The sequence below is a fragment of the Ovis aries genome, chromosome 1, assembly GCF_016772045.2.
Source record: "Ovis aries strain OAR_USU_Benz2616 breed Rambouillet chromosome 1, ARS-UI_Ramb_v3.0, whole genome shotgun sequence".
Lineage (NCBI taxonomy): Eukaryota > Metazoa > Chordata > Mammalia > Artiodactyla > Bovidae > Ovis > Ovis aries.
In genome coordinates, this window is record NC_056054.1 from 98,710,205 (window position 1) to 98,735,103 (window position 24,899).

The window sequence follows — 24,899 nt, forward strand, 5'->3', positions numbered from 1 at the left end:
AAAGAGATAAGGATAGATTTCTGGTTTAGTAACTGAGTGGATGGTGGAGGTGGCTTCCATTCAAATAAGGCAGGCTTGTGGGGAGGGCAGGTCTAGGAGGAGAGAGGGGAAATTCTGTGTCTATGAGACCTCCAAGTGGACATGAGAGTCTGAAGCTTGGAAGAGAAAACCTGAACTAGAGAAGGAGATCTGGGAGTCATCACCATACAGACAGTGGGAAGCAGAGAGGTGTTTGTGCTTGCTGTTTTCTCTGAGAAGTAAAGGGATTGATGGTTTGAGATCAAAGAAAGTTTGAAATAGATTCTGGGGAAGAATGAGAAAATTGAAAAGGAAATAGGGGACCATCAGGTAACTTTGGAGGCCCAGGTCAAGGTAGAGCACATATGCTGAGTGGTCCTGACCCACCATGCAGAGACCTCACCCACGCTCCTGGAGCTACAGCCACCACAAGCCAGGGACCCCCCTGCTGGGTCTCCATAGCAGGGCTCCACCTCACTGCCCAGCTATGCTCCCTGACCTTTCACACAACACCCTTTCCTCCTTGCTTACCTGGTTAGCCGATCTTTTACATGACACTCTTTTCTCCTTACTTAACTGGTTACTACTCACTCATTTTTCTCTTATTCAGATCAGAGCAAAACCTGCCAAAAAACCTTTAACTGCTCCCCCCAGCCCCTGCCAATCAGGGCTGAGGGGTCTTCTCTGAACCCAAACAGCCCTCAAGGTACCTTATCACAGGATGAACCATACTGTATCATCATCACTGATATACTTTATCTGCCTCTCCTACTGGACTGAAAAAACTTGAGGGCAGAAATCTTTCACCCTTATAATGACCACTACTTAGCAGATGTTCAATATATGTGTGTGAAATGAAGACAGGAAAAGAACTGAGGTCCAAATCCACACGCAATTCTATAGCTTATGTCACAGGCAAGAAAAGGAAAGTGTTAGTTGCTCAGTCATGTTTGACTTTTGCAACCCCATGGACTGTAGCCCACTAGGCTCCTCTGTCCATGGAATTCACCAGGCAAGAATACTGGAGTGGGTAGCCATGCCCTTCTCCAGGGGATCTTCCCAAACCAGGGATGGAACCCAGGGCTTCCACATTGCAGGCAGATTCTTTATCATCTGAGCCACTAGGGAAGCCTCATGTCACAGGCAGCTGCCATGGAAATCAAGCCACAAAATAGGATATATCCTTTTGGTCTCAACATTATACCCTTTTCCTTTCAAGAAGAGACCTTAATATACCGATAGGAAAGAAATACCCTTACCTTATGTTAAAGTCCATTAACCCTTGTTCTTGCCTTCCCCAAACCAAACAGCAGGAGGCATTGTGTAAAGGTGTTTTATTTTAAAAATCCAGACATCTCACTTGTACAAACCAATCACTCTCCATTTCCAAGTCCCATCATCTGTGCTTCAGAGCAGAGCATGTGGTATTTTTCTGGGTTTAAGGTATAAACTGATATGGTGTTCAAGAACTGGTCCAGTGGACAGAGCCGGTCAGAGCAACCTTTTGGCACTTGCTCCTATGGAAGAGACGTAACTCAGCAGGGGCACTGGGGACCCTGTCTGGCTGTTTTCAGCTATGTCCAGAGTTCTGAAAGGCTTTGACCCAATCAGATGTGTATGTACACATGTATCAGCCAAGAACCCCCCATTAATCAGTCAGCTTTCAGATTAAAGGCACTATGCCCTGCTCATGAAAAGTCACTCAATAACTGTTGGTTGAACTGACTGGAAGACACATTGATGTTATACCCCTGGGAAGGCTAAAGGTCTAACCTTAGGGAGCGTTCAGCCTCTGCCCTGGACAGCAGCCTGCTGCAGTGGCCACGGCACCAGAGGTGCTGACAGGACACATCACCTCCCAAAGACCTCATCATTAACTTCCAAACAGGCCTCGCAGTCAGGAGTTACATCCTGGGAGAGACCCTCAGGAGAAGAGAAGGGTGGTCCTGCTGTTAGAAGGGTTCTGTGGCAGAACCGGGACACGGTTCCAGCCCCAGCCTGCCACTACGGACCCAGTTCTGCCTTACCCCTGGGCCACAGCCATGAGAGGATCCAGAGAGCTCGTGTACCAGTGGAGACTCCCTGGGCCCAAGCAGGTGACTTGGTGTGAAACCAGGTGGGCCGCGTGGCCCAGCCACCTCCCAGCCACACCCCAGAGGTCTTACCTTCCCTCGGTAATAGAGCTGCACAAACCACTCCTTAGACTCCCGGTGCTGGTAGAGTTCCACGGTCAGGTCCACAGCAAATGGGGGCCATTTGTGGTCAAAAATTCCCAGGGTGATTAAGAGAGGCATGAGGGTCACATCGTGAGCTGCATAGAGATACAGCTTCCTGCAAGAAGAAAACAGTTCTCCATAGTTCTTCACCGCAGGATGCTGGAGGCCAGGATATCACCTGCCTCCTTTGAGTGGGGAAACCAGGTGACATCTAGAAATCAGTTGAGCCTGGTATAAATCTCCTTTGAGGGACTTTCCTGGTAGCCCAGTGGTTAAGAATCCACCTTGCAGTGCAGGGGACATGGGTTTGATCCCTGGTCCAGGAAGTAAGAGCTCACATGCTATGGAGCAACTAAGCCCAAGTGCCACAACTACTGAAGCCTGCGTCCTGCAATGAAGACCCAGCACAACCAAATAAATAAATGTGAGGGAAAAAATCAAAAAACTCCTTGGGCGTAGATGGGCTTCCCTGGTGACTCAAAGAGGGAAAATCTGGCTGCGATGCAGGAGACCCAGGTTAGATCCCTGGGTTGGGAAGTTTCCTCTGGAGAAGGGAATGGCTACTCACTCCAGTATTCTTGCCTGGAGAATTCCACGCACAGAGGAACCTGGTGGGATTCAGTCCATGGGGCCGCAAAGTGTTTTCTCCAATATCAGGGGGCTTACAAACCACCTGGGAGTCTTGTTAAAAGGCAGACTCTGATTCAGTGGGTCAGGCTACAGTGGAAAATCAAACAATCTCAGGTGATGGTGAACCTGTTTATCTACAGACCACACTTTGGTTACCAAGTGCCTTGGACACACATTCCAAATCCATGGTCCCTAACCTAGAGTTCCAGTCACCCCAAAAGTGGCTATGGAGGTTCACAAGCCACTTCCAATATTTTTAAATGCCCAGTAGAAATCCTTTCTTCCAATATACTCAGTGAAGGTGTTTAAACAATCTATTAAGCAACTATCATTGTTTGGGGCTATTTTAATACCAAATCAGTTCAGTTCAGTTCAGTCGCTCAGTCGTGTCCGACTCTTTGCGACCCCATGGACTGCAGCACACCAGACCTCCCTGTCCATCCTCCCAGAGTTGTGATGTCCTAATTACTTATTCCACTGGATGCATGTTCAATTAGTTTTAAAAAATGGAAAAATTAATTCAGGGTTCTTTTCTACTAAAACGAAAATTTAGAAACATGGTAGGACAGATGTGTCAGGAAGAAAGGTAGAAATGTCGTGAATGTCTCTGGGACACATGGCCTCGAATATCTACTTTCAGTTACCGACAGTCTGGTTCTCACCCTCCTAGAACCTGGGTTCCCTTCCTGTAGCCACAGCCCCACCACCACCACCCTCCTCAGTCACGCCAAGCCAAGCTCCTCGGCCAAGTACCTGGTCTTGCTGGGCGGAGTGGCAGGGTCCACGGCTTTCAGCAGGTTGCTCTCCAGGATGTGGAGGAATGGGCCAACTGCCATCTGAAGGCCCTCCCTGTGGTGAGTAAATGGTACTGAAGTACCCAGTGGGCACTGGGCACACAAGGGATGCAGGCTGCTTCTGCCCCCTGGAACCTCATGAGCCCAGTCAGAGAGCTGAGAAAAGGTGGGGAATGCAAGAAGGACAGAGACAGGCAGTAAGGGCAGAAGCAGCACTGCCTTATGTCCAAGGGCTCTCTGTGCACCGAGACTGTAAACAGCAGCAGGGTACAGACCTGGTACGAACGTGGCTGAGATGGGAGGGGTGAGGGGATGGCGACCAGGATAAGCAATAGAGAACGAGGCCAAAACTGGGAAGGACAAGGTGTAATGAATTCCTGGAATTCCAGAAGGGCCTTAGAAGAACGATCTGAAGGGAAATCGCCTGAACTACACTTCCTCTGTGTCAGCTCCCCTTCTTTGGCGTTGAGACCATAAGGACTTTTCTTAATTTATTTAACAAGTCCAGCACTAGAGCCCTTGGGTTGGCACTGGGGCTCTACCACTTTCATTCTCAGGATGGGCACCTCATGATCACAGGTGGTTACCTCAACTCAAAGCACATTTGAGAAGTAACAAACAAAGCAGGAACATGGGGGCTAGTAAGCAGCAAAAAGGCTTGGTTTGGGTGACTCTCACTTTTTATCCAAGAGAAGAAAATCTTTCCCAGAATCCCCAGAACCCAATCACTGACAAAAAGAGTTGCCGTGACTGGCTTAGACCAATCCTTATTCATGGTGACTGGCCACTTTTACAAATCAAGGAAAGTTGAAGCAATAGCTGAAGAGTAGGCAACCAATGGAAAAGGCAGCGGCACCCGACTCCAGTACTCTTGCCTGGAAAATCCCATGGATGGAGGAGCCTGGTGGGCTGCAGTCCATGGGGTTGCACAGAGTCGGACACGACTGAGCGACTTCCCTTTCACTTTTCACTTTCATGCATTGGAGAAGGAAATGGCAACCCACTCCAGTGTTCTTGCCTGGAGAATCTCAGGGACAGGGGAGCCTGGTGGGCTGCCATCTATGGGGTTGCATAGAGTCGGACACGACTGAAGCGACCTAGCAGCAGCAGCAGCAGCAGGCAATCAATACTATAAGCAGCGTATACTTTCCAAATAATTCGTGCAGGCCAAGGCAAGTTGTATGGCATTATGAACTAGAACCATTTGTTCCTGAAGAAATATCAGTTTTAAGAAACCAGGGCTAATGGAAAAGAAAGTGGACTGGACCCAGATCTTGTTTAAAATGCAGGAGAAAGCAAACAACACCTGTGGGCCAATTCCAACTCAGCAGCCCGTTTTTGTAACTCGTTCCACCAGAACACAGTTGTGCCCATTTGTTTGTGTATCATCTATGGCTGCTTTCATGCTCCACGGGCCAAGACAAACAGACACAACAGATAATGCACAGCCTGCAAAGCCTAATATATTTATTAACCATGTGTGTATGGACTGTCCTGGTGGCACAGTGGACAAGAATCCACCTGCCAAGGCAGAGGACATGAGTTGAATACCTAGTCCAGGAAGATTCCACATGCTGCAGAGCAGCTGAGCCTGTTTGTCACAACTACTGAGCCTGGTGCGGCAATCACTGAAGCCCGTGCGCCTAGAGCCCATGCTCTGCAACAGGAGAAGCCGCCGCAGTGAGAAGCCCGTGCACAACCAGAGAGCAAGCCCCGCTGCAACTAGAGAGCGCCTGAGCACACAGCAGCGAGCAGCGCAGCCAGGACAGATACGTGCGAGTATGTGCTGGTGGAAGGGAAGGAACAGTGGGGCCACCTCAGGAAAAGATGAGGGAAGGTGGTCAGTCACAGGAGTGGCAGCGAGCTGAGAGGGTGTGGCTGGAACCTTCCAGGAGCCTGAGGCAAGTGCAAAATGGATGCACTGACTGAGCGGAAGAAAAGCAGGCAGAGGCTCCTATGATGCAAGATCAAGCAAATTCTTGAAACGTTAGCGGCTTTTTCCTCCCACTTCTCTTCCTCAGGACTTCCCCTCTATACTCCCCTCTCTTGCCAAGTCATCTATTCTGAGTACAAGCTGCATGCTCTGAACCAACCATTAAAAAGTGCTTTTTATATTTGGGAAGAGAGATACCTTCCATTCTGATAGTCGGGAAATAGGCCTTCTATAAAGAGAGCCCTAAATACCAGTAAAACAGAGAAAATACAGGATTGCTGGTCAGAAGATCTGGGTTCAAGTCCTGCCTCCACCTCTTGTTAGCTGAGCCTAGGCAAGGTGGCCCACATCTCTCGGGCCCCGTTTCCCCATCTCTAAAGCCAGGACTTGGACTTGTCAGGGATAATGACATCAACCTCATGGCAAGAACAGGAAAATTATTTATAAACTGTAATATGATTAATAAAATGAGCAATAATTATTCTTCCTTCATTCTCCCAATGTTTTGAAACTTAAAGCAAAGGAAAAAGTCAGTGATTAAGAGAAACTCAATCAAGGGACTTCCCTGCTGGTCCAGTAGCTAAGAGTCCATGCTCCCTTATGCAGGGGGGCCCAGGTTTGATCCCTGGTCAGGGAACTAGATTCCACATGCTGCCACTAAGACCTGGCATGGCCAAATAAATATATAAAAATAAAATAAATACTTTAAAAAGAGAGAGAGAAACTTGGTCGAGTGGCAGCTCCCAGTTTTGTGTAACAGTGAATGAAAACACTACGTCACCATCCCTGTTCCAGAAATGGAAGGACCCAGGGCCGACTCTATTCAGAAGGCCAGCAGAATGGGGTGATTTCAGCCTCTGCACACAGAGACACCAGCTGACAGGTATGAGCAGGCCTGACGAGTCCCCTTCCCCACACTCTGGGAGGCCTGACCAAGCGTGACTGTATGCCGGCAGCTGAAGAGGCCCCCTCACCTGTCTTCCCACTGCAGGATGTACATGGCTGTGTCCACAGCTCTCTGCTCAATCATCCATGCAAACCTCTTCAGCGTGGGGCAGCTCGGGAGGTTGTGCACCTGAAAGGGCCATGGGTACAGTTTTAGAAAGAAATGCTCATCCAATGGGCCTGGCGGCCGATCCGCTTCCATGGAGTCCAAGGGGACTGTCTTCTCTCAGAGAGAGACTGGCTCAAAACTCTATGTCCCCAAGGCCTGTCGGAAGCTATTCCTCCAGATCTGAAGGCCCAGAGAAAAATTGTTTTTTCCTCTCTTTCTGATGCTCATCTACTCCAAAGTAAAAAACATTTGTGTTCTTTTAAGCTAAATAAATAAATAAATAAAAGGCAAGAAATTAATAAATTTTTACTCGGCCTTCATCATCCCCAAAATGATTTCTAAAAAGTATGCCATATAAATACTTTATCAACTCTTTTGTTTTATAACCTTAAACCTATTTTACACGTAAGCATAAGGTGCATTTCTGCCTTCAAGGCACACTGTCATCTTCACAAGAGAAGGAAGGAGGATCCAGACTGTACAGCCTTTGGGTGTCTGACTTCTGAATCTGGAGCAGCATTTCCCATTGTGTGGCCATCAGTATTTATTAGGAAAAAAAAGATTCTAGGGCCAAGCTTGAGAAAAACAGAATTAAAGATTATAGGCTGACGTGCATACAGACTCTCCAAAAAGTGACACAATAAAGAGGCATTCCAAACTTTTCAGACCACAATCCCTCCCTACTCACCACCCACCCCAGCCCTGCCTGCCCACATTATACACACTTGCATCATGGGTATTCTAGTGAATATGCTTCAAGAAACTCTGGTAAAGAGTTAAAATGTCTACACTCCTAATCTGGTGAGGAGTCCACCCTACCCCCCCATTTCCAGGTCCATTCTGCCAGCAAGTGCTTTCACAGCTGCCTCCAAGCCAGGAGGCCTCCACCCGCTTCTAACTCAGGAGCCAGCCCACCAAGCCTTGCTCAGGTTCCCCTGACCCTCCCAGAGCTCAAGGAGGACAGCCAGCCTACCTGCTCAGCAGCCATGTTGTCCAGTAGGACGAGGAAGTCCACTTCATCACTACTGGCAATGCCCATCCCTTCCTTCACTTTCTTCAAATCCTCTGAGATCCCTGGCTGCAAAGAAGCAGCCTGCCTCCGGCCTCTGCCGAAAAATAAAAAAGTTATCCCTTATATTTCTTTATACTGTATGGTTATTAAGTTCACAAAATATATTTCATTCATCATGTAGGATCTTATTTAACTTTCAACAACTCATTGGGGTTAGCTAGTATAATTGTCATTTTAAAGATACGTAAACTCTACAAAATCCAAAATCACTGCAGATGGTGATTGCAACCATGAAATTAAGATGTTTACTCCTTGGAAGGAAAGTTATGACCAACTTAGACAGCATATTGAAAAGCAGAGACATTACTGTGTCAGGTCCGTCTAGTCAAGGCTGTGGTTTTTCCAGTGGTCATGTATGGATGTGAGAGCTGGACTGTGAAGAAAGCTGAGCGCCAAAGAATTGATGCTTTTGAACTGTGGTGTTGGAGAAGACTCTTGAGAGTCCCTTGGACTGCAAGGAGAGCCAACCAGTCCATCCTAAAGGAGATCAGTTCTGGGTGTTCACTGGTAGGACTGATGTTTAAGCTGAAACTCTAATACTTTGGATACCTGATGCGAAGAGCTGACTCATTTGAAAAGATTCTGATGCTGGGAAAGATTGAGGGCAGGAGGAGAAGGGGACAACAGAGGATGAGATGGTTGGTATCACCAACTCAATGGACATGGGTTTGGGCGAACTCCGGGAGCTGGTGATGGACAGCGAGGCCTGGCGTGCTGTGGTTCATGGGGTCGCAGAGTCGGACAGGACTGAGTGACTGAACTGAACTGAAACTCTACTAGGCCAACTGACTTAGTACATACCTGGGCTAGAGTAATCGATTTTCCAAATCCCATTCCAGCATTCCCTTCTATTATACCCAAAACAATGCAAGCATGGCCAGGTCTGCTTGAAAACATGTCTACTTCTTCTGGGGAACACACTCTACATATTTTAAGTGCAGTCTCAAAATACCTGAAACCTGAATAGTGCCATCAGCTCCAAACCAATCTACCCTACACAGCAGCACATTGTGTCTTCTTTGGCGTGCCCATCCAGATTTGCAGTTAATGACTGGCTTACTCATCTTTTCCATAAGTTTCTTCAGTTACCCCATCTGAGAGCCCAGGACTGAATACAAAGGACAATGCTTGGTAAATGGTGAAACCCCACGCGTGGCTGTATACACCATCTCTCAGCCCAGCGTGTAGGTCTCCCTGGATGTCCTGTACCTTCACCATGAGCCTGTCCTGTGAGCAACAGCTGCCTCCCATCCTAGACAGCTGATGTCAGACCCAAGTAATGCCATCTCTCCCATCCATTATCCATTGGCACAGCCAGTCTGCTGGCAGAGGTGGTATAATGCTGCCTGTACCCCCACCCTAAGGAACGTGAGTCAGAGGCAGTTACCTGGTTCTTTTCCGCAGGTTCCAGCAGTATTGGTAGTTGGGGTACAAGACTTCCGAGCTTGCTTCATCAGTGTGGATGACAATGGGTCCTGGAAGGAAGGTGGGAAGCACAGGCGGGAAGAGGCTTCAGCTTGTTCTTCCCAGCAGCTCCACCCACTTCTTCTCTTTGTATACACAGATGGAGCTACTTCCAGAGGCCTTCATCCAGGTTACTCCTTAAGGACAGTGAATGTCCTGGCTTTGCCAACAGGAGCTCCCCTGGGTCTGAGAAAGCACACAGCAGCCCAGTTCTGTCGAGCACAACCTCTCCTGCTGAGCTACCTGTATCCTGGAGAAGGCACAGACCTGATCAGACTGGCACATCCATGCTCAGTCGTGACCCTTTGCAACCCTATGTACTGTAGCCTGCCACGCTCCTCTAGGGATCTTCTAGGCAACAATACTGGAGTGGGTAGCTATTTCCTACTCCAGGCACATCTATGATGCATTCCAAAAAAAAAAGCCTGCCTCAAGATACTACCAGCACTCGGAGATGCTAACAAATGGGCCATCCCTTACTTTAGCAGAACAAGGTGATTTTCTTGCTTTGCAAAGTCCAACCCTATAAGCCAATATGGGCTTTCCAGGTGGCACTTGTGGTAAAGAACCTTCCTGCCAATGCAGAAGTAAGACACGGGTTCAGTCCCTGGGATGGGAAGATCCCCTGGAGGAGGGCATGGCAACCCACTCCAGTATTCTTGCCTGGAAAATCCCATGGACAGAGGACCCTGGCAGGCTACAGTTTATACAGTCACAAAGAGTCGGACACAACTGAAGCAACTTAGCATGCATGCATGCCTGCATACACCAATATGGTGACTTATGAAACAATCTGAGAAAGGTGCCCACAAGGTCACAAATCCTCTGAGACCCCATGGCCTTGCCCAAAAGAAAAGCCAGGCTTCTAGATGCACTAGCAGGAAGCATAGATTAGACTACAGACAGTGTTTCTTACACACCTCACAGCAGCTTGCTCCTGCTCAGAGTTGACAGGTACCCTTGTCTCCTGTCAATGCCCAAGGGAGGTGCTTTAACACCTTTCCATGCTTTGCTCTGCACCAGCGTCCTGTTCTACACAGCTCAACCCTCTTCTTCTCTGATGGCAGAGGAGCTTTATGGAATTCACTGAGGTCAATCTGTGGAATGATTGCTGTATTATGTGGTCAGTCACTCGGTTTTATCCAACTCTTTGCAGCCCCATGGACTATAGCCCACCAAGTCCTCGGCCCATGGAATTTTCCAGGCATGAATACTGAGTATGTTGCCATTTCCTACTCCAGGTGATCTTCCCAACCCGGGTATCAAACCTACATCTCTTGCGTCTCCTGCATTGGCAGGCAGATTCTTTAGCGCCACCTGGGAAGCCCTCAGGTGAATCCAAACCCCAAAGACCTACCATTCCCAAACAAATTACTGATAGTCAAAACCTCAGGATTAAAGAGCAGCCTACCGTGACTGGAGCACAATACCAGAAGTCACACACACTTGGCTGGTCTGGACAGGAGGAGAAAATCAGACTGCGTCATGAGGTTAGCCCTGAATCTACAACCAACCAGCAGGATGACTTTGGGAAGTCACTTCTCTTCTTTGGGGCTCACATGTAAATCGAAGGGGTGAGACTAGTATCAGCAATTTCCAATTGTTTCTAAAGCAGTGGGAGCTTTTTTCTCCCACTATGAAATAAGGTAATAAAAGAAAAGGGGTTGAGGGCTTCCAGGTAGGAGTCTGAAGCACAGTGTACTTGCATGCCCCATTCCCACTCCTTTTCTGTAGATCCTGACCCCTCTGAAGAATCCTGGAGTTCTGCAGAACACATCGTAAAACAGACCTCACGATCAGAGGCCCTCTCCAGATACCCAAGTCTTCTGAGAAGCAAGATGGCACAACAGTGAAAAGTATGGACTGGGAAATCAGACTGCCAGAATTTGAATCCCAGCTCCTCCATTTACTAGCTTTGTGTACCTCAGACAGTCCTTTATCCTTTGCCTTAGTTTTCTTATCTGTAAAACAGAGATGCTACCTACTTCACAGGGTCATCACAAGAATTAAGTCAGTATCTGCAAAGCTCTTAGAACCATGTTTGATGTACAGTGAGTCCTTTAAATGTGAGAATAATAGTAACTCTGATTTAAGCCTCTACTTAACACATGGTAATTCCTACCTGGTACCTGCCATGACTGTCTGGATAACTGACCTTCAGTTTACGATAAATAAGGTATATTTGAGCTGGCACTCAGATATGTGTTGAAGGAATGAATGACCAAATGATATAGAGCAACACCCTCCAGCCCTTCCCCACCATTCTGATTCTCTGGAGCTTACTCAAAACCTTCTTGGACTTCGCTACAATTTTACTCTTGAAACAATATCCCAAAGTTGAACCACTCCCAGCAATGTTAGCACCTTGTGGGGTTCTTTGGTCTATCCAAATCCCATGATAATGGCCAAGGCAAGGAAGTAGCCAGGTCACAAGTCAAGTTGGAGTGTGAGGCTGAGTCCAGCGCAGGGAGCGGCTACCCAGGCGGCCACACCAGCAGTTGGTGATGATACCACTTCCTTCCTCGCAGGAAACCTGGGGCAGCCTGAGTCTGAGGCCCGCCTGTAGATCAGGCTGCTACCAAAAAACACCCTTTCTACATTACTTATACTTTAGGTGGTTCTGGGGACAGGACATTTGCCTTTCAGAAGCTGAGCAAGTGAACAGTTTTCAGAAGGCCATGCACCGTAGACTATTCCTAAGCTCAGGGGCTCCCAAAAGGTAAGGAGCAGGCCATCCTGTTTACTCTGTTATTCAGGCTGTTTGTATTCAGCCAATGTCAGCCAGAATTAGCAGCCATACCCAAACCAGCTAGGGGCAAGGCCAGCCTCCTTTGGTCTGGAGGTTCTGTATCTTACATATATTTTAAAAGCCTGATGGAAATTTTACCTCAATTTGAGATACTGCTAAAGAAGTTAAACAAAGTAACAAGAACTTTTGCCTTATGGCATCATTTGAGTATTTTAATATTGGCGAGGTCATGATGCTCTGAAACTCAGACCAGTAATTAAGTGTAAATTTGAATCGATTAAAATTCACGACCAAATGCAGCTTCACTTGATAGTCAAAAGCCCTCAAATACATGAGATCCATAAGGGAAAATAATAAACGTAGTCCTTGAGGGTGGAAAGTTGCAGAACCCACTAGTGTGATCACTCACTGGCTGAATATGTCAAAACCCAAACTCAACAGACTTCCTGAATTGGGAAAGGCCATATGGGAAACTGTTACCACCACCTGGATTATGCTGTGGATTATCACCAAGACCAGGGCCGTGGCAGCAGGCCTGGGTCCCAGTGAAGAGTTCCTCTTACTCTCTTTCCTCTCCAGCAGTGTCTCAACTAAACAAAAAGCCCCAAGTATTGTTTGAAAAACTCTGGCTGCAGCTACCTTATGCAGCTTGTGTAGACACTTGAGAGAAAAAGTCAGGAGCCAGGGGTGCATCGGAGCAGCTGACATGTCGGTGTAGGTGTGAGGTCAGGCTGGCAGGTGCAGCGGCAGGCCAGACACGGAGGGGCCCACCACACAGCTGGTACAACAGAGAGGCCCCAGGAGCAGGAGGAGAGAGACCCAGGTGGGGACAGACATCAAGAAAGAGAGGGCGGGGCTTTGGAAGCAAGACGAAAAGGCACCTCAGGGACAGGGGCTGACTTGTAGACCCTGAACTCGAACCTTCTTTTTGACGCTGGAAAAGTCCAGCCAGCAAACAGCGGGTAGACTCCAGGTTCCGATAGATGTTAGTGGAACGGATGCTGGAAACAAAACAAAAACATAGAGAAACTCATAGAAGGAAGATTTACACTTGCCCACTACCTTACTCCACAGAGCACTCATAGGCTTTCTAAACTACATAAAGGGAGCTACTACAGGGTTAGTCACTCAGTCGTGCCTGATTCTTTGCGACCCCACGGACTATAGCTTGCCAGGCTCCTCTGTCCATAGAATTCTCCAGGCAAGAATACTGGAGTGGGTAGCCATTCCCTTCTCCAGGGGATCTTCCCAATTCAGGGATCGAACCTGGTCTCCTGCACGGCAGGCAGATTCTTTACCATCTGAGCCACCAGGAAAGCCCCAAAAGGGGGCTAGAGGGCTGGGAAATACCCTTTCTCTCTCTGTGGGATGGCTTTCCAAGAGACCTGAGGGCCAGTGAACATGACCTCCAGGGACCACTTGTTCTCCGAATCCTATCATATTAGGGTAACTGTCCCCAAACTGCCTAGGAGGTTCTAGCAAGGGAACACAGCTTCTTGTATACCCTCGATCGAAGAACGGTTCTCCTCTCTCAGGGAAGGTCATCCTCTGGACTGAGCACGCAGCATCAGGAGGGATACATGCAGAGCAGTGAGAGAGGAAGGGGACACCAGCCGAGCTAGCCAGATGAGCCAAATCAACCCTGGCGATCAATGGAGCGACAGGCTGCAGCCAGATCACTCTCATATCTCCACCTAGACTACCTCGAATGAGAGTGGGAACCACACAGAGGGTGAGGACAGGTTTTCTCACACTTAAGACCTGACACTGGGTGCTATATTCCTTTCTCAAGTGACTCACAAGACCTCCAGTGGGTTGAAGTTTGGCGAAAGAAAGGGGATGTCCTCCACGTAGTTCTTCCTCAGCCTCTCCCCAAGGGCAAACATCTGCTCCATGCCCACCTTGGTCAGCTGTCCAGCAAACATGCCCCCCTGAGGCGTGGGAGGGGAGAGAAGAATGAAGAAATCTCACAGCCTGCTAAAGAACCCCAGCCCAGGGCAGACCATCACAGCTCTGCAAGGCGCTTCAGGGAGCAGGAAAGCATCGCTCACCTTCAGCGTGGTCTCACGGTACTGAGAGTCGAAAGGAGAGTGTGGTTTCGGGCCACCAGCAAGATTGGTGACTATATAATCAAGCTGAGTTTGCGGTGGGACCTCTAATAGCTGGGGCTTCCACTCTACCTGCGGTGAGCACAAAAAAACAACACATTGCTTAAAAGGTTCTGGAAACTTAAGAGCGTTAACATCTGGCAGCACATAGCTAGAATCACACTGATGCTATACGAGCAACCTTCCCAAGAAGGATGGGAAGAAGGAAAGAAACTTCAACTCTAGCTCCAATTAAGGGAAGAAATGACTGCAATTTATTATTCCAGGTATCCTCAGCCCAGGTCCTGTAATTGCCACACTAGTACTCACTGTTGAGGGTCTATTCTGGCACCAAGCCCAGACTGAAGTAAAGGGGAGAAGTGGCCAGAGGGCCTGGCACCTAATACTTGGTGAATGAATGAATGAATATAATACAATCTCAGTGACCATATATTTGTAAGATTTTTTAAGGAATCAACCTGCAGGGTTTTGTGGCCCCTTGTTAAAGACTCTACTTAATGCCCCTTGAACTACTACGTATATCTCTTCCTTTCATCCAATTTCTCAAACAAGTAGCTGCCCTCTAAGAAACTTTCACTTTTTACCATCTTCCTTTACTCCCCAGATTCTGACTCCTGCCCCAACTGTACTGGTTTTCAAAACATAACAAGTAGTTATAGGCCTCATAGCTCCAACAGCCCAAAAAATTCTTACACTCATTGAGTCGGATGTGATGACTCAATTTTAAAAATAAATCTTTCCTTCTAATTCCATATGCCAGCTCCTCTTCTCAACTTATTATGACTCTCAAGGCTACCCCAATTCTAATCCCTAGAACTCAAACCTGACTCTTCCCATTGCTCCCCCATTTCCACCCCAAACCCTGTGGATCACTGGCTAGAAAAAAAATGTCACTTCTGCTGGTCCTTCTTTTATCTTATTATTAGAGTATAAATCCTTATTGTTGTTTTTAGATGCTCTGTCGTGTCCAACTCTTTTGCAACACCAAGGACTATAGCCTGTTAGGCTCCTCTGTCCATGGGATTTGCTAGGCAAGAATACTGAAGTGAGTTGTCATTTTCTTCTCCAGGGGATCTTCCTGACCCAAGGATTGAACCCTTCTTTCCTGCATTGGAACTACTGAGCCACCAGGGAAGCTTCATAAAACCTTATTACTAATACCTGAAAAGATGCTCAACATTGCTCATTATTAGAGAAATGCAAATAAAAACTACAATGAAGTATCATTTCATACCAGTCAGAATGGCCATCGTAAAAAAAAAAAAAATCTACAAACAGTAAATGCTGGAGAGGATGTGGAGAAAAGGGAACCCTCCTGCACTGCTGGTGGGAATGTAAACTGATACAGCCATTATGGAAAACAGTATGGAGATTCCTTAAAAAACCAGGAATAAATCTACCATGTGACCTAGCAATCCTGCAACTGGGCATATACCCTGAGAAAACCACAATTCTAAAAGATACACGTACCTCAATATTTACAATAGCCATTGTAAAGAGCAGCAATATTTACAATAGCCAGGACAGGTAAACAACCTCGATGTCCATCAACAGATGATTAAAGAAGTTGTGGTGCATTTATACAATGGAATATTACTCAGCCATAAAAAGGCCTGGAGTTTCTCTAGCTGAAGCAGGAGAGGGAACTCAGCCCCAGTCACTCAGCATCCCTTTAGGCCACAGGCTCTACAGAATGGTTTGAAGGCTATCAGAGAGATCACAACTGAATTGGAAAGACTCAACACAGAAAAAGCCAATTTCAAGATGTCTGTACGAGAGCCAGCGAGCGCCTAAGGGCTCATCTAAGGCAGTCATGTATGGATGTGAGAGTTAGACTGTGAAGAAGGCTGAGTGCTGAAGAATTGATGCTTTTGAACTGTGGTGTTGGAGAAGACTCTTGAGAGTCCCTTGGACTGCAAGGAAATCCAACCAGTCCATTCTGAAGGAGATCAGCCCTCGGATTTCTTTGGAGGGAATGATACTGAAGCTGAAACTCCGGTACTTTGGCCACCTCATGCGAAGAGTTGACTCACTGGAAAAGACTCTGATCTTGGGAGGGATTGGGGGCAGGAGGAGAAGGGGACGACCGAGGATGAGATGGCTGGATGGCATCACTGACTCGATGGATGTGAGTCTGAGTGAACTCCAGGAGTTGGTGATGGACAGGGAGGCCTGGCATGCTGCGATTCATGGGGTCGAAAAGAGTTGGACATGACTGAGTGACTGAACTGAACTGAACTGAAAGGCAGTCAGAACAGAAGGGAATTCAACAGAACAGAATTCAAGACATTGCGTCAATCCTGGCAAGGAAGTAGATAAAAGCTTTTTCTTCTTCTTCTTCTTTTTTTTTTTTTTGGAGGCTATATTGGTAGGTGAACAAGAAAGAATAAAGAAAAAAATTACTTTGATTTGGAGTCTGGGTGCGTGAGGTGGTAAGGGGTGATGGAGGTACTTCTTGACTAAAACTGAGGCCAAGACAGAAGAACAGTTAACAAACTGAGTTCAGTTTTGTACAATTTAAGTCTGAGATATCTCCTCTGAGTTTCCAGCATTCCCAGCATATTCCCATAACTGGAGTCCGTTTTGTCTCTCTTCTTCATCACACTGTAAACTCGTTTTCTTTTTTATAGTTGAGACTGAATTATCCATCCATGTAAGTCCAGTGTCTCAGCACAGGTCCTGACACCCGGTCCATAAGGCCTGCTCAGCCACACTAAAAAGTCTTCTCCTGTTAGGTGTATCCACCAACAGAGGACCTCTGGTTCTCCTAGGAGATGACTCCTGAGGGCTAGGTCACGTCAAGTCTAAAATACACGTTTTCAGACTTTTAAGAATGGATGACACATCAGTTCCATACACAGTGACCATCCCACATACATACTGTCATTCTTGCTCCTGTTTTTCAGTCCAGAGTCAGTAGCAAAGAGTAACTTTATAATTTTATTTATTTATACTCCATTTTCAAGAACTAACTTGAAGTAGGTGGTAGCAATACCTAAAATATAGCAACATAACCTATTTATTTATTTATTTTTTGGCTGCACCACGAGGCTTGTGGGATCTTAGTTCCCTGACCAGGGACTGAACCTGTGCCCTCAGTGGTGAAAGCATGGAATCCTAACTCTGGACTGACGGAACTCCCAAGATAACCAATTCAAAGTGGAAAAGAAACAAAAGCAAGTGAGTAGAGTGACCAAAAAAATGGATAAAGCAAAAGTTTCTCAAAAAACATTAATACATGCTGTGAAGACCTATATACTTATTGTAGGTGGGCCAAAAGATTCAGCACTAAGCTTTCTGGCTTTTATGTAAAAGGAGAAACCTGATCAGCTAGACAAGCTTAAAGATAAAAGCAAGCCAACTGTACAGGAGAAGCACACCATTTCTCAAGTGAACAGACAAATTCCTCCCAAGGGTCCTCATAAAGAGGATAGAGTAATATAATGAACATCTTTTCAGTAGTCACAGCAATGAGTTTTCTGGGATTGTTTCTTATTGTTCCCTCGACACGGAATGATAGCATCTCACCAAAGCACATTTCCATGAAGACAATACTATACAGGGATTGATATGTTACATTCCAGGTAAAAGGGGAAAAAAAAAAAATCTACATAAAAGTAAACAGAAACTTCCAGGTGTAGTTTTCAGAATAAACTAACGATTTGAAAGCTTACACACTGCACACTACTATAGATGGAAAAATTTTTTTAAGTTACTGATGCCTGAGCCCCGCATGGGTTAATCACATCCAAATCTCCCAGGGATGGGGCCTCAGTTTTTTAAATGCTATTCAGTCAAATGGCAACCCACTCCAGTGTTCTTGCCTGGAGAATCCCAGGGACGGGGGAGCCTGGTGGGCTGCAGTCCATGGGGTCGCACAGAGTTGGACACGACTGAAGCAACTTAGCAGCAACAGCAGCAGCAGTCTATATAATTATAAGCTTCACCAGAGAAGCTTTTATCATGACTGGATGCTCTGAGTCAATTAAATCAGAATCTCTGGGAGAGAGATCTAGGCTTCAGTATTTTTTAAAGTTCCCCCCAGTTGAATCCAATGTCCCACCAAGGTTAAGAACCACCACTGCACAGGAATTAATGGACTGACTGTACATCCTTTATGCAATGCTTCCTGAAAACCACTTATCTTAGCTGAGCTTTGAATAAGTGTTAATCAACAATGATACTGACATCATCCTTCCCAGCCCACCTGACATTATTCTTCCTGGCTCATTTACAGTATAGAATAAATATGGACTCTAATGTCTTCAAACAGAGAAGGCAACAGCAACCCACTCCAGTACTCTTGCCTGGAAACTCCCATAGATGCAGGAGCCTGGTGGGCTGCAGTCCATGGGGTCACACAGAGTCAGACACGACTAGTGACTTCACTTTCACTTTTCACTTTCATGCATTGGAGAAGGAAATGGCAGCCCACTCCAGCGTTCTTGCCTGGAGAATCCCAGGTACGGAGGAGCCTGGTAGACTGCTGTCTATGGGGTCACACAGAGTCGGACACGAATGAAGTGACTTAGTAGCAATGTCTTCATGAACTGTGGAGTCTGAATGCACTGGACTTTATTTTCTAAAAACTGGAGTCTTCCTGGGTTGGGGGCTATCTTGCCATGAAACAGAGAGAAGCTGACAAAATTCCAAAAGTAGGGTCAAATTTATCTTTGGATCTAATCCAACAATCAGAAAAAAAATGACCAATCAAGTTCTAGAGTTTTATTTCCAGAGCACAGATACAATACTTTCAGGAAGACAGGTTAATTTATCAGTCATTCAATCATAAAAAAAAAAAAAACTCAATAAAACATCTAGTTTTAAACAATGAAATTTTCTAAGGATTTGTAAGATAATGAATGCATTGACTTGTCACGTGTTTATCTATAAACCAGTCAGAAGTCTGGAAACATCTACCAAAGGCAATTTTAGTTTTAGAACTGCTTCCTGACTCTAATTAATAGTAGAATCAGGAAGACTAGAAAATCCCATTAACAGCCTCTATCCTACTGGTGCTTGGAAACAAAATCCTGATAGAATAGCCAGAAACAAGTCACAGGAGGCTGATGACACCTGCTCATAGACTAAGTTGAACAAAAGTTGGTTATACCCCTTGCTTTTATGCACAAGACTTTATACAGAATAACTAAAGGCGTTTAGTGCATCTACATAAAATCTGAAAATGTGAGGAGGTCTGAGTGGTAATGTGCCTTATTTAATTGCAAAATGAGACCAAGGATTCAAATGCACCATATTTTGTGGCTACAAAAATAGAAGATGAATGAAGCCGGCATTCTACCTCAGCTACAACTGCCCCTTCCAACATAAGGCAAAGATACCCATCACACACCCAGTGGCTCAGGAGAAAGCCCTGATGCTGCTGCTGTTGCTGCTGCTGCTAAGTCGCTTCAGTTGTATCCGACTCTGCAACCCAATAGACGGCAGCCCATCAGGCTCCCCAGTCCCTGGGATTCTCCAGGCAAGAACACTGGAGTGGGTTGCCATTTTCGTCTCCAATGCATGAAAGTGAAGAGTGAAAGTGAAGTCGCTCAGTGGTGTCCAACTCTTAGCAACCCCATGGACTGCAGCCTACCAGGCTCCTCGGTCCATGGGATTTTCCAGGCAAGAGTACTGGAGTGGGGTGCCACTGCCTTCTCCGGAGAAAGCCCTAAAAGACTCTAAATCTTTTTCTGGTTCCTTCAGGGAACACATATACTGTCTGAAAGAGGTCCAGGCCTACACATTCAAACTTTTATTCTTGGGCTCCAAAATCACTGCAGATAGCGACTGCAGCCATGAAATCAAAAGACGCTTTCTCCTTGGAAGAAAAGCTATGACCAACCTAGCTGCTGCTGCTGCCGCTGTCACTTCAGTCGTGTCTGACTCTGTGCAACCCCATAGACAGCAGCCCACCAGGCTCCCCCATCCCTGGGATTCTCCAGGCAAGAACACTGGAGTGGGTTGCCATTGCCTTCTCCAACCAACCTAGCTAGACTGCATATTAAAAAGCAGATACATTACTTTGCCAGCAAAGGTCCGTCTAGTCAAAGCTATGAGTTTCCCCAGTAGTCGTGCATGAATGTGAGAGTTCGACCATAAAGAAGGTTGAGTACCAAAGAACTGATGCTTTTCAACTGTGGTGTTGGAGAAGACTCTGCAGAGTACCTTGGACTGCAAGGAGATCAAACCAGTCAATCTTAAAGGAAATCAATCCTGAGTATTCATCGGAAGGACTCATACTGAAGCCCCAATACTTTGGCCACCTAATGCAAAGAGCCAACTCATTAGAAAAGACCCTGATGCTGGGAAAATTTGAAAGCAAGAGGAGAAGAGGATGACAGAGGATAAGAAGGTTGGATGGCATCACCGACTCAATGGACATGAGTCTGAGCAAGCTCTAGGAGATAGTAAAGGACAGGGAAGCCTCATGTGCTGCAGTCCATGGGGTCGCAAAGAGCTGGACATGACTGAGCGACTGAACAACAATTCTGTACCAAGAATAAATGGAGAAGAAAGGGGAGTACACAAGAGATGGGCTATGTACAAAACTAGAAGGAAAATTTAGTGACCTAACAATAAAAAGGCAAAGTAAGAGACTGAGAAAAGATCCAAATATTTGAATAAGAAAGAGAAGGAAAAGAGTGAAGTTCAGGTTCCAGATAGAATGTGGAATGGCCATACAGAAAGGCTAACTAGAAACTTGATAACAGAATTTAAGTGCCTACAAAGATTTATTATGTGGGAAGTGCTTTGAGGTTTGATTTCACATGTGGCCAGCTTTAAAAACTGGGTTTTCAGTTGTACACTGGGAGTTGTAGAACCCTGAGGACTTCTTAAAAGCAACTGTCATGAGTATGCCTAATATTAGTTTGGACATTCTGCTGAACCTGCTTCAACATCAACCTGGAGAACCAGCAATGCAAAAGCACCCACAGGCAAGCTTGCCACCTAGATGCCTGGGAATTTCAGGTTGCCTATTTATCTTCATTAGGAAGACAATTCTTTAATCACAGCCTGCCTGCTATGAAAGAGATCTTTACTGGGTCTCCCCAAGAATAAAATCCAGAAAGGGTAATCATCTTCAAAACCAGTTATTTGTACTTTAATCATAATTATCCTGAGCAAAACCAGGTGGATTTTAAGACTGGTCAATTAATTTTGTTTTTTCCTACCTCAGATCCCTTCTACAGTAAGTTTAGGAACCCAGAATGAAAAAGGAGAGCCCCAAGATACAGCACGTGTTACCAAAAAAATCTTCAGGATCTCAAATGGTCTCCAGCAAACTCGGAGAGAAAGTTGAGGTAAAATCTGTTCCCAAAAGTGGTGTTGGTTTTGTTGTTTAGTCGCAAAGTCTCCAACTCTTTTGCAATCCCATGGACTATATCCTGCCAGGCTCCTCTGTCCATGGGATTTTCCAGGCAAGAATACTGGAGTGGGTTGCCATTTCCTTCTGCCCGGATCTTCCCCACCCAGGGAATTGAATCCCTGTCTCCTGCATTGGCAGGAGCCACCACTGAGCCACCAGGGAGGTCCCTTCCCAAAGGCATTATTAACCTCTTGTCCACTGTAATCCCAATCTGGTTGGTTCCTGTCACAAAGGTCCCTGCAACTCTTTGACAAACGTTAAAATCGTCAGAACTACATTACACCCTTGTACTCAAGTTCCCACAATATTCACTAGAAATATAGTTTCAGTCTCCCACATCTACTGAATCCGCATTTTAACAAGATCCCTAGGCAATTTATACGCACCCAGGGAAGCACACTACTATTAGCTGGGCTACAGCCATGGAAAGTTTCCGGGCTGCCCCACAATCCGGGTGTCCGAGGGGGCTGGGAGGGATTGGGAGTACATGATCAGCACCTTTGTTCACACTGTTTTCCCTTCGTCAGGACCCAGTCCGAATTCCCGCTCCGTGAGTAAAATTCCAAAGGTGGTGTGCGTTGGGGCAAAGACCCTGGCCCGCCACTAGCTGGCCACACAGTTCTCGCTCCCCAACCGTGCTGGTCTCTCTCACCTGGTCCTCCTGCGGGAGCGGCTTGAGAGGGCTCCTCGCCCCGTGTCGAAACACGACTTGCACCATTTTCAACTCCAACAGGCTTCGGTCGACAGGATTCTGGTCGTCCGCCCCCCCAGGCTCGGCCAGGGCCACCCGCCGCTGGTGGAGGCAGTAGGTTAGCGAGGTCAGGACGCCCACGGGGGCCCACATGCGCAGCCTGAAGACCCGGGAGATCATGGCGGAAACCCCTCGGCTGCCCTTCGGGGTGAGTGCAGAAAGAGAATACAAGTCCCCCGTGGGCGACTGGGCTCAGCAGCCTCCCTTAAGTTCCCGGGAACCGGAGGGTGCACACATCCAGCCGCCCAGGCTGCGACCGCTACGACTCCCAGCTTTGAAGGGGACCCAAAGTGGGCGCAGCGACTTCCCGGGAGTTTTAACCCGGGTCGGGGTTGGCCGCTCCTGCAGCAGACTGGGCGGGGATACCGGGAGCCGGGAGCTCAGCTCCTGATCTTTCGTCCTCTAGGGAACCTTAAACTTGTATTTCAAGTTCGGCCTGCAGCACTCTTGACGGGACAGAAACACGCCCTGAGTTCCTCCGTGGCAGTAGCTCCATTAACAAAGACCGCTGAACTCCACTTTTTTATAAGAAAGCTGCCAGCCACTTTCTCGCCTACCCAGGGACTTGCCCCAAGTGGACCCGCGCAAAGGAGCACGGGAAAACGAGTCCCGTGGTGAAGCCTGTCCGGGGACTCTGAGTTGCGAGAACTACAACTCCCACAAGGCTGCGCGCTGTGGGCTAGCTGGAGGTGTTACCCCGCACTCCGCCGTGGGCCTAGCTTGGTAGGTTGCTGCTGCTGCTCCCCCGTCCCTGGGATTCTGCAGATAAGAACACTGGAGTGGGTTTCCATTTCCTTCTCTAATGCATGAAAGTGAAAAGTCAAAGTGAAGTCGCTCAGTTGTGTCCGACTAAGCAACCTCATGGACTGCAGCCTACCAGGCTCCTCCGTCCATGGGATTTTCCAGGCAAGAGTACTGGAGTGGGGTGCCATTGCCTTCTCCATTCACCCCTAGAAACCCTATTTTGGCATTATTTCCTTTGGAATATTTCCCTGAGAACTCCGACCGTAAATTTCGCAGCGTTCGGGCTAGCAGGTTGCAAGTCTCCGGGGCAGGGCTGCCAGTGTGTGGTAATGAATTGGCGAGTTTGCCAGGCTGATTGGGTAGGAGACATGAAGAAAGGAGTAAATAGAATTGGGTAATGTAGATCATCTATTTGGAGTCTAGGGAGCATAGAAGACTTTCTTGAAGTTGAAGTTACTGAGTTAAGAGCCAAGACACCACTTACTGAATGATTACTCTTGGCTACACGGTGGGTGGGGGCTTTATATTTAATCATTTGATATCCCACTTCTGTGTTTAAAGAGGTTTAGATCATTCCAAACGTATAGAAGTTCAAGCCCATTGATGCGTTACTTGTATCCAGAATATTTCTTGTGGAAAAATCCAGGCCTTGTCTGTAGATGTCCCAGTGAGTAAGTACCTTAACTAGCCTAAACCACCTGCTGGTCTGGTTTCTCATGAATATACTGCAGCTCCAAACTTCTGTTCCAGGTCTTTGAACAGGACACATCTGTGTCCTCAAGGCAAAGGTCAAGTTGTGAGGAGAGTCTTGAGTATATTGACACTAAAAAAAAAAAAAAATTCAACTGAGTAAATTTGAAGATTTAATTGTCTTTATTCAACTACGCATGAATTGGGTAGCACCCCATCTAGCAACTAGAAGGGTGCTGGGAGGGGTTGTACAAAATGGAAGGTTTTTCATAGGGTGGAGCAAGAAAGTATTAACAAAAGAAAAGAAGGTAGTAATAAAAGAAAAAAAGGATTCCCCTACTGGGAAGAGGGAGGAGAAAGGAACTGGCAAGGGTTTTATCATGCAGATTGCCTCTTCTTCAGCTGGGGATGGGGGAGTTGATGGAGAGGGACCCTGTGACAGTTTAACTTACTGGTGCTTAACCAGAAAATTCCAGACTGGTCCATTAACATTACATTTCTAGGGAAGGTTAAAACTGCAATTTGACAGAGATACTAAATCTAGGTTTGGTACCATGGTCTGTAGTACACGTGATGCTGAGCAGGGCCTTGTGGGATCCTGGGCCTGGAGGCCTTTTTGTCCCCCATTCCTTGTAGGCAAGGCTCCAGCCTCCATGACCTTCTCTGAGTTCCAAAGGACAAAACAGTTACTAATCAAAGGAGAAAGAGTAATGAAACCACTTGAGGCAAGATTAAAGGAACCAGTTGTTGTTATTCAGTCACTAAGTCATATTTGACTCTTTGCAGCCCTGTGAACTGCAGCACTGCCAAGCTTCCCTGCCCTTCACCATCTTCCAGAGTTTGCTCAAATTCGTGTCCATTGAAACAGTGATGCCATCCGATCGTCTCATCCACTGTTGCCCCCTTTTCCTCCTGCCCTCAATCTTTCCCAGCATCAGGGTCTTTTCCAATGAGTCTTCACATCAGGTTGGCAAAGTATAGGAATATCAGCATCAGTCCTTCCAATGAATACTCAGGGTTGATTTCCTTTAGGATTGGCTGGTTTGATCTCCTTGCTGTCCTAGGGACAGGATTAGGAGATGAGCCACCTGAGACCCTGCACATACCCTAATCTTGTCAGCAACCCTGCACTGTTAAAACTTTAAAGAAGAAAGAATGAAAACTGTTACTGCCTTATCACATATCCTGCCTGACTATATAATCTCTTCCTACTCACCAGGGAGGGGGGCACAGTTCTTGAGCTACTAGCCTGTTGTGTTCCCCCTTTGCCCGGCAAAATAATAAAGCCACACTTTCCTTCTCCATAA

The 24,899-nt window shown here is 46.8% G+C and overlaps 1 protein-coding gene and 1 long non-coding RNA gene across 7 annotated transcripts; one reads left to right on the forward strand and one right to left on the reverse strand.

Annotated features, from left to right (window-relative positions):
• Window positions 1-1,337: 1,337 nt before the first annotated feature.
• ACP6 (acid phosphatase 6, lysophosphatidic) lies at window positions 1,338-22,655 on the reverse strand. Of its 6 annotated transcripts, none has more exons than XM_027973906.3 (11): window positions 22,060-22,655; window positions 13,982-14,110; window positions 13,731-13,861; window positions 13,435-13,629; window positions 12,852-12,931; window positions 9,105-9,192; window positions 7,619-7,751; window positions 6,566-6,666; window positions 3,618-3,713; window positions 2,184-2,349; window positions 1,338-1,535 (listed from the first exon to the last, which is right to left on the reverse strand). In XM_027973906.3, the coding sequence occupies exons 1-11, from the start codon at window positions 22,276-22,278 to the stop codon at window positions 1,392-1,394; spliced, it is 1,482 nt and encodes a 493-aa protein (XP_027829707.1). In that variant the 5' UTR covers window positions 22,279-22,655; the 3' UTR covers window positions 1,338-1,391. The 6 variants fall into 6 exon arrangements, with proteins under 6 accessions (XP_027829707.1, XP_004002452.2, XP_060269631.1 ...); XM_060413650.1 differs by lacking the exon at window positions 1,338-1,535 and adding an exon at window positions 1,792-1,929; XM_060413649.1 differs by lacking the exon at window positions 1,338-1,535 and adding an exon at window positions 1,792-1,941.
• Window positions 22,656-22,817: 162 nt separating this feature from the next.
• On the forward strand, window positions 22,818-24,899 carry LOC132659525 (uncharacterized). Its single transcript, XR_009600062.1, has 2 exons — window positions 22,818-22,881; window positions 24,379-24,899. It is a non-coding gene; the product is annotated as an uncharacterized LOC132659525 (long non-coding RNA).